The sequence below is a fragment of the Anarhichas minor genome, unplaced genomic scaffold (assembly GCF_050575085.1).
Source record: "Anarhichas minor isolate MPS153535 unplaced genomic scaffold, ASM5057508v1 ptg000016l, whole genome shotgun sequence".
Taxonomy (NCBI): Eukaryota; Metazoa; Chordata; class Actinopteri; order Perciformes; family Anarhichadidae; genus Anarhichas; species Anarhichas minor.
The window spans coordinates 3,970,760-3,980,522 of record NW_027466462.1 but is presented as its reverse complement, the minus strand read 5'-3'; the positions used below and the strand labels follow the sequence as shown (position 1 = coordinate 3,980,522).

At 44.0% G+C, this 9,763-nt stretch overlaps 1 protein-coding gene across 1 annotated transcript; it reads right to left on the bottom strand.

Moving 5' to 3' along the window:
• Positions 1 to 5,571: 5,571 nt before the first annotated feature.
• Positions 5,572 to 8,051, bottom strand: gal3st3 (galactose-3-O-sulfotransferase 3). The gene is made up of 2 exons (XM_076092146.1): positions 7,969 to 8,051; positions 5,572 to 6,910 (listed from the first exon to the last, which is right to left on the bottom strand). The coding sequence occupies exons 1-2, from the start codon at positions 8,049 to 8,051 to the stop codon at positions 5,572 to 5,574; spliced, it is 1,422 nt and encodes a 473-aa protein (XP_075948261.1).
• Between the last annotated feature and the right edge of the window lie 1,712 nt (positions 8,052 to 9,763).

Sequence of the window (9,763 nt, the reverse complement as noted above, 5' to 3'; positions counted from 1 at the left end):
TGGCCTTTTTGTTGTCAACCCTATTATTCTCTCTGACAATCTTGTTAGCTGCTTTCTGCGTAGGGAGGGTTTACTTTCTCTCTAATGGGTCGTCCATGTGCTGCAGGACGGACAGCAACCACACCACGAAACAACTCAACAGAGCGATTACACCTACATCAATACTTAAAATCTTGTTTTACATTTCTTTAATATGCAAACTTGTCATTTTGGGGTAAGAAAAAAAAATGGGCGTCTATGAATTTGTATTGAATTAGGGTTTACTTATCTTGAATAAGGAACTTTGTTAGTTGCTTTTCAGACTTCTATTATAACGGCAAGTCTGATCAGAACAGCAAAATACAATGTTGCCTCAAAGGTATTGTTTTTATTACGGTAAGAGATGTTTTGCTGACAGTTTATGTTTTTTACAAGCACATTGAATACCTGCTTTTTGTAATTCCCTCTCCCGCTTCTCAGACTTCAGTGATTATATCACATAAACGTTAAGAAAAACTAGTTCTGCTGTATGTGTGTAAACGAGACTAAAAGTCTGAAGCATAGCAGCTCTGTGAGGATGTATTTAAGCACAGCGGCGTAATGGCTAAATGCTTAAATCAGTAGGTTAACATGATGATGCTAATCAGGTTTAATGTTCTCCATCTTAGTTTAGCTCGTGAGGATGCTAACATCTTGCTAATTAGAGCCCAAAACACAGTGCAGCGTGGCGGATGGGAATGTCATTAGTTTCGCTGGTATTTTGTCTTAAACTGGACTCATGGCGTCAGAGGAAACATCAGGGACTCATTTTTTAGGGGGACATGAATGTGCGAACCAAATGTCAGGACAATCGATAAAATATTTGTTGAGATATTTCCGTCTAGACCAAAGTAGTGGACTGACGGACAGACCCACATTGCAGAGCCACGACACTAACGGGGCTAAAAAGTCAATAACTAATGATCAAGTCGATGTTTAATTAATGTAAAAAGTCCAGGTATTTACGTACATTCTTATGTGAATTTCATGTCACAGATGCAAGGTGCTCAGGTAAGAAGAGATATCAGTGTGGAAGATGAGCAGTGGGAACCAATATGATTTTATCTTAAATTTTCTCTACATTGTTTTCGTATACGCACCTTTGTGCTCTTAAGACTCACAGATACATAAAGTCATGTTTGTTTCAGGAGAAACATGACACAAACTATTAAACTTCAAGTGTTTGTTTGTTTTCTCTTTTTGCCGCTTTATTCCTGTTGTCGTCATGTTATTTTCAGCTACTGTAGTTATTGTAACGATTGTTATGATTACAAATATGTGAAAAGTAAGAGCGACAAAAATTGAGAGGCAGCAAAGACGTGAGAGGAAAAACAGAAAGGTGCGGAGGCAGCTGGCCCAGAGGCCAGCGGGTGCCACTATGGCAACACCAGGCCATAATGACAGACAGGCGGGGGGGGAACGCAGCATCATGATTGCCTCAATCACAGTCATATCAAACACACTGCTTTGCATTTTGATTTTGTCCCTGTGAAAAGCAATTTGTTTCCTCATTTAGTATGGAGGTAATTTCAAACGACTGATTGCAGGATGAAAAGTCTGGTTTTGGTCTTCGGGGAAATAGAAACCATTTAGAATCAGAATCTTAATTGAACAACTGTCGCTGGGTGTTATGTATCGCTGCTGAAGAAGAGCGTGTGTGTGTGTGTGTGTGTGCATTGCTCTAATATACTGAATAATTCAAGTGAGTGCATCTCTGAATAAATCTGCATTGAAGAGAGAAATGGCAGAGACAACAAAACGGGTCCACTCGCAGATGAATTGAAATCAATCAAACTTTATTCGTCACGTTCACTGTCCATCATTACAAAGCTTTTGGGGCCCCTAGCTCTGATTGTCGTTAGCCATTTGTTCAGAGCCTCGTCACCCACCCAAACATTCGCGCCCAATCACAAAAATAGGGGGGAAAAAAACCACCTGTCTCGTTCTTCACAGCTGACAGTTAAGTTCTTAAACAGAAGACGGAAATCAAAAGAGGCAATGATGGAAAATGCAGTCAGATAATCATCGAGCGTACCACTTTCACCCAATGAACCTGTCTCTTTCACTTTCCTGCAACATCAGCGGATGTTGCAGATGGCTCAGCAGAGTCCAGATAAATGTACCTGACACCACAAGAAGAAGTTTTATTTCCCAGTTTAACGAAGAAGAAAAAAACAGCTTTTGCGATGTCGTTCTTAAAAAAATAAAGAAGCTAATGTGAAGATGGTGAGATTTTAGCATTCTGTTTTTCACGGGTCCTCATTTTCAAAGAAAAATCACCGACTTTATCGACGCGGCAGCATGACCATTACTGAAACCCTCCCAGAAGAAGCAGAACAGCCGGGCGGACGACTCGTACAATCAAAACAGCACTTAGAGAGATTCACAGCCACGGAGAGATGGGGCATAAATGAATATTTGAGGGAAAATAAAAACATATTCTTCAGCTGGCTCCCATTCACACACAGACATGGGAGGAAATGCATTTTCAAAAATCCCATTTTGATCATTTATTTTCCTTTCTTGAACTCCACCGTGAGCTTAAAAATCAAGTGTTGTGCCAATGCGTCTGGGGATCCAAAGCGTACAAAATTAAATGAATATAGACATTTTGAAATAAATTATCATGAATTATCTCCGTCGATTCTTAATTAGTAACAAACACATATTCAGTGTTTTGTTATTTTACAGCAGGACTTTAACTCGAAGCCAAAATGCTTTCTTTTACACATAGCAGCTGAATTCAAACTGATTCAATGTATAAGGCTGGTGATATTCTGTATTTATCCTGTTGTCAACAAATCCCATGAATCGACCAAAACCAACAATGAATCCTTCCCAAAATCTCCAAAAACCTATTAAAAACACATGAATGTGTCACAGCGGTGCACTTGGTTACATGTTCCATCATTACGACGAACCGGGGCACTGTAGTTTATTCTGAGTCAATCCTAAACACACTGTCCTGCTGCTGGAAACAGCCATTGTTGCATTAAATGTGTATTCATCCACAGCTGAAAACAGTCCCAAACAAATGCCCCGTTTCTTCTGTTTGAGTCACAGCTGCTAAAAACTACAGAGCCCAGCTGTTTAAGAGAGTTATTGAGCCTTTTAAAAACACAAAAACACATTTTTGTGAGTGTTTTTTGTAAAAGATTTACAGCAAGAACCAATACACTTGAAGCTGTGTGCCTCAGGAAGGGTGGACTCACACATTGTTTGTCTTTTCGTGGGATTTGTATGAAAAATACAGAAAAACTCCAGTTTCATCCTTTGAGTGAGTTTTTGCAGTGTATGTGCCGTGAAGAATATTACACATAGCTGAACACATTTCAAAACCTGTAAATAAATAAAAATCTGTTGTGCATCTCCAGCTTTCAAAGCTGAGGTTCCGCGGTAAGTTCAGATAAGCACACTTTGAATTCAAATATTCAAATATTCACAGCCACTTCATGAAGCTGTTTATCCTTCACTCACGTCGGCTTTCCACCCGCTGCACTTTATATTCCTGTCAGAGCAGCAGCGGTTTGTGTGTTTGTCATTATTGTAACCTACAGACTCCGACCACAAAAGCTTTGTGTGGTTGAGCACTTAAGCGCTGCCTGGATGAAAGATGAATTTTCAAGCGACGACACTTGTTACAATGTGCGGTTTTCAAAAGTGGTCGTTGTAGTTTTGCATTATGTAAAACGTGTGGAATTAATATTTCATATCGCCGCCACATGCCTTGTTCCACCTGAGGTGGTACGCTGAGCATATGAAGGTTTTCTATCCAGTGTATTCATGGAAAAAAGCATTTCAAATACAGTAATGGGACTCTGTAAAACCCCGATAATAAATAATACATAGTTTTAATAACCCGCACGCACATTATTTCCTTTTGTTGCCATGCCAACTTGGCTGGCCTTGGGAGAAAAATACAACATGAAGAGAGAGATGCTTCCTTCTCTCACACACACACACACACACACACACACACACACACACACACACACACACACACACACACACACACAGACATCCTTCCTCTGCCCCCCCAGTTACTCAGCAGTGTCCTGCTGATCACTGGAGGAATAAAATAACATAAATGACACATTAAATATGAGCAGAATGGATTAAAAATGGATCACAGCTGAGATAAGTGGTGATATTTTAAGATCACAGCCAAAACCATCAGTCACAACCGATGCTTCCGCTTCGTTCTCCTGTGTTTTCGCGTTAAGAATAAGCAGCTTTCGTCTGCTCCTTGTAGTCTTAATGAAAATGTAACCTAAGAACACGGGCCCTTAGGAGCGCCGTGAGGGGAGACGATTAAATATTCAAATAACGCGACCCACAGGCCTCAAGTCTTTGTCCTCTCAAGTTGTTTTACCTTATTGTTTGTGCCAGTATGGGCAGTGTGGGGTTGCTGGTAGGTTACTAAATCCATGCCTTTCGAGTATAACGTAGGCCTGGTGATCTTATTGCAATAAGATGAAAGACAAAACCCCAAATGCCGAAACCTAGAAAGTCTAGAAAGCTGCAAGATGCGAACTCAGCCGGTGGTCAGAGGGAGACTGAAATCAAAGGTGGACCGGGATTGAAGAAAACAAGATGTCAGTGCTGCTCTTTGGTTTCAGAGCCGAACCAGAGGGTAGCAGCGGGGATGAGGGATGGAGAGATGGATGCATAGGAGGAAGCCAGAGAGGTCGAAAAGCTGAAGAGACAGGCTTGATGTGTGTGTTCAGTTTCTGTGTGAGTCATAGCTATAATGGTTGGCCAAGCTGAGCATCCAGTCTTTAGGCTTTCACTCTGTATAAGGTCTTTTTAAATCTCCATTGCTTTAGGCTTTGTGAGAGCAGAAGAAGAAGAAGAAGAAGAAGAAGAGAAGAGTTGTTGATTGTGCTGTTGTAGTAATGGTCAGAGGTGATCTCAATGTCTGTCTGGCCTCTTAGGAGGCTCTTTGGACGCCTGACAGCTGATCCCTCAATGTCATTATGTCTCTCTCAAGGATTTAAAGTGGCATATGTAAGGGAGAGAGAGCGAGAGAGGGCTGTAGAAACAGAGAATGAAAGCAAGTAACATGATACTATACCAGTGTGATACACACAATGCCTACTCTGTGCCTCACAATAGACCCCGATATCGCCACTTCCCTATTGAGTCCCGGGCGCACATAACAGATTTGCTTCAAAGCACCACTTTCACCTAAAACCCTCTCCCATCCGCTGTTGTCGGGCGTGCAGAGGTGTGCAATCGAGCCGAGTCCCGGTGTAGATTTCTCCCGCCCTTGTGTCTGCCAACCCTGATGCTGTTTCACAGATCAGAGCGGGGAGAGATTCAAGTTCAAGTCCAGATACGTCTAACCCCCTTTACCTCCTTTTCCCCTCGTTTATTTTGATCCCAAACTCTGTCTGGAAAGGATAGGGGAGACATTGATTCAAACACAACCCAGACTCTTTCCCAAGGACACCCTTGTTTCCAACACCCACCACCAACCAAGCACCAATGTCTCAAGGGGCAGGATGGGAAGGACAATGCAGTCTTTTGGGCACTCAGAATATATTCCAGTGTCTACTTTTGAGTCAGTGAGGCCTGGGTCTGTGAGGACTTCGGCCCTAACTTTGTGGTCCGAACTTGAGTTCCTGCAGCAGGCTTTGAGGTGGAGGTGGACCCTGTCCCTGATGCAGGGCCCGGGGCTGCAGGGGGCAGTTGGCTGCGTTGCACTTGAAGATGCCGAGGCAGGGCTGTGCGTATGGGCTGTTGGAGGGGATGTGACTGCTGTGCCGGGCGAAGCTGGTAGCCTCGGCGGTAGTGCAGTGATTGGGTACGTAGGAGCACCTGTGTGTACTGGACTTCAGGCATGATGAGCTTGAGGCAGAGATCCTGGGCCTGGCTGGAGAAGCCACGGCTGAGATTCACCGGGAGGTCGTAGCCCACAATGTCAACTTTTCCACTGGGCTGCCAGGGGCGGAGATCCTTATTTTTGATCTGCGCGGCTGATCGTAGAAGAGGCATCCGCCCACCGAAGCAGCTTTTCACCAGCCTCTCCTGGGCTTGTCGAAGGAGTTTCACCTCCCTTGCCACGCAAGCTGGACCCAGAGCGGACAGCTGGTGCCACAAGGAGGCATTGAAGTGGTCGTAGAGACGCGCATCTAAAGAATTCCAGGCACGGATCTTTGCGGGAAGGCCCGGTGATAGGCTCCTCTTTGAGCTCGGCGTCCGCATGTTGAGTTTAACGTACAGGATGTCATCCAGATCCCAAGAGAGGAGATGGCGAAGAAGAACCAGCGACTCATCAAAGTACTCGGCAATCATCACCAGGGAGAAAACTCTGTCCACCTCAGCCAGAAAGCCTCGTGCATATGCCACATCTGTAACTGGGCGGTCCTTGTCTCCGCCCAAATCGAAGGTCAAGGTGTTGCGTGCGTACATGGAGTCCTTCTCGTCGGGTCGGTAGTAGCGCCATGGCTCCTCTAAGAAAACCTCCAAGGAGCCATTGGGGACCCTCTTGAAGCTCTGGCAGTACTGGTTGTAGTAACTGAACAAGGATTCAAACATGGAGCCCGGCTCTCTCAGGATTGTGATATAAATCGTGTCGTTGGGCATCAGGCGCTGCATCTCTGCCTTGTTAAAGCGCATGTGGCTGGTGACAATGTTCGACGGCAGCGTGTGCGGGTGGACGAAGTGAGTAGTGAAGGAGCGTGGGTAGCAGAACTGGTGACCGCAGGCCTGCACTGGCAACGCCACCGTGAGGTTGTTGCGCTCTGCGAAGCGGAAAAGCAGGTTCTGCATGGTGGTGCTGGCCGTTTTGTGGGTCTTGAGGAAGGCCACATTGGTGTGCTTAGGTTTCAGGCCCGGGGCAGGGTGGGAACGGAGGGCCGGACAACCGAGGTGGAAGGCCTCCATGGTCCTGGAGAAAAAGAAAAAAGAAAATGCATTCATTTATTTGAAACTCCATTAGCTCCAGAAAAAAAGGAGCAGCTACTCCAAATAATTTGGTGACATTAGAGACATAATTGCACAGGCTCTAGACAGATAATGGAAGAGACTGAGGTGTAGGACAGGACAGAGGTACAACGGGGAAGTAGACATCAGTGTACATGTGGGGAATTTAAATGAGGAGACAGAGAAAAGAGGGCAGACGTAGGATAAAGCCACCAGAGGAAGGAGGATCAGAGAGTTCAGAATAATTACAAGGTGTTTGTACTGCATATATGGCTGGGTGATAAATCAATATTAGAATTTATTGACTTTCAGTGGACTCACTGTGCGATGATATGAACTTAATTTTTCATCCTTTTCAAAAAATTTGACTTTTTGATCTGTGACTTACATTTCTTTCCTTTCCTTACTGTTGCAGTGTATGTATTGTTATCGTGAAATATATTTTTAACATCATGATGATTTCATTTCCATACTAATACTAAGCATTTTCTGCACGTGCATTGTGATGTTAGAAAATGTAAAACAAGTCATTCTAGGGCCTAACATAAAACTTAATTCTTTGCATCTTATAGTTTCCAATTTGCATCCGGAGTATTGTTTTTAATACTCTGCAGTATTACAGCATATTCACTGCAGACTGAACTAGAGGGTCAGATATTTAAAAGTTGTGGAAACAAAGTGTGAAAAGAAAAGAAGGGAGACGAAGGGGAGAGCAATAACGGAGACATTAAAGACGGGAATGTGGAAACGGTTTTATGAGCATAACGTTAAGTTGAAAAGGGTACGAGAACAGAATACGGGGCTGTCAAAGATCTACGATCCCTCTGCTTTCATAATTGGTCCCTCGACCGCTTTCAACATCTTCATATCTATAACGAGCCAGTCCCACTATTAATTTGACTTGAAAAGAAGAAAAAAAAGACGGACGTCTTCATAGTAATTAGCACCATGTGAACTCATAAAGATATAGAGGGTGGGTAATGTATGGGTTTGCATAAGTGTGGGCGTGTGTCAATCACTCACCAGCTCAAGTGGCCCCCATGGTGCAGCAGGAGACTGACAGTGCTGATGGTGACTAAGACCAGAAATATCTTCTTCTGCGACATCTCGCTCTCTCTCCGCTTCACTGGGCCTGCGGGAGGTAGAGAAGGAGAGCGAGAGTGAAACAGAGAGACACACAAGTAAAAGGTAGAGCAGGAGAGCGCGAGAACGAGGGCAGGTGGAGGTGTAATGAGGAAGCGAAAATGAGGATGAGGTGGAACGAGGAAAGTGGTCGACAGAGGAATTGGGGAAAACGAGAGCGGGGGGGGGTTGAAAGGAAGCAGAAATGAGGAAGGAAGAAAAAGGATAAAGGGAGAGCGAAACAGGAGGAAGAGACGAACACGGTGAGAAGGATTCACTCAGCAAATACTGGTCGGGGATCCATTAGCGGCAGAGGCTAGTGAGGCTTGGCTTTTGTCCCTCTGTAATAACACGGTGAATGATACCTTCATTACCTTCCACAGCTGTAAGAGCCACACTCACTGTTGGCTCAAACAGGACAGATGGCCTCGTGCATTAGGCCCTGTCAGTAACGAGGGACATGTGTATGTAAAAACCAACAGCACTTCAACAGTGAGAGTGTTCGGTGGCAGAAACTCCCCGTGTCACTCGACCCGCCAAAAAAAAAACCCCGCCACGACAGCAATGGAACCTGGGAAGGAGTCCAAGCCTCTCTCGACGGCATCTCACTTGCATGACAATGGCCGACGTCTCTCTCCTTGATTACACCGTCCCGTTGGCGTCCACACACACACACACACATGCCAGCGGTCAGGAAAAGGACAGCTCACATTACGCTAAGCAGCGGCTTTTCACACCACGTATACTCCATTCGGCGGATGCTTTTATCCGAAGCTCGGCAGAGGAGCGTGAGTGCATCGATTTTAAGCATGGGTGGCCCCGTGGCGGTGTTAGTGCCTCCCACTCAAGTAAATGGGATCATTAAGGGGTTTTGTTGCACTGTTTTGGTAAAGGATTAAAATGAGCGTTAAATCTGCCCCAACATACTGGTGTTTTGATTGAGATTCATGCAGCCTCCGTTCAAATCGAAGAGAGCTGTAGCATTTATTTTCCTTAGGGCAGCATAATTATAATCATATTATTATAATCCGTCATTTTCTGATCAATCGATTTACCATTTGGTCTATTAAACTTCCCAGAGTCTAAGATGACGTTTTCAAACTGCTTGTTTTCTTCGACCAATTTCCCTACGCTGTGCTCAAACTTTATGTGACGATAAAAATAACGTTTTCATTTTATAAAACAGAGATAAAACAACAACTCCTCACATTTGAAGAAACTGGAACATTCAAATGTTTAGCATTCTTTCTGTTGTACAGTGACTTGAATTATTAATCAATTATCTAAATCGATGGCTAAAACCTAATTTCAGCACAATTTTGCATTTATATTCTAAACTAACTGTCAGAAAACAAAGAGTCTACCCTGCTGTGCAGAACACAAAGCTCATAAATAGGCATGAGATGGGACATCATTTCATGTGCAGAATAAACAACTGGTGAAGAAAAGTGATCCCCAGGTTCTGAATAAAAATCCAAATATGTTTCCCGAATATTAATTAAGCATTCAGCGAAAATTTGACAGCTGAACTGATGAGTTTGGAGAAGATTAAGAGAGAAGAACGCAAGAACTGACATTCCCTTTTTTTTTTCTTCAATTCCAAAAACAGCTGCGATTGTGCCGCTTCGGCGGTTGGACTCGGCACAAACACACATGTGCCGTCACACACAAATGCACAAAAACACTAAACCCACGC

Coding starts and splice junctions, on each gene's coding strand:
- gal3st3 (XM_076092146.1), bottom strand. CDS start 8,051: ATGTCGCAGAAGAAGATATTTCTGGTCTTAGTCACCATCAGCACTGTC. Junction 6,911..7,968: donor CATGGGGGCCACTTGAGCTG/GTGAGTGATTGA, acceptor CTTTTTCTCCAG/GACCATGGAGGCCTTCCACC.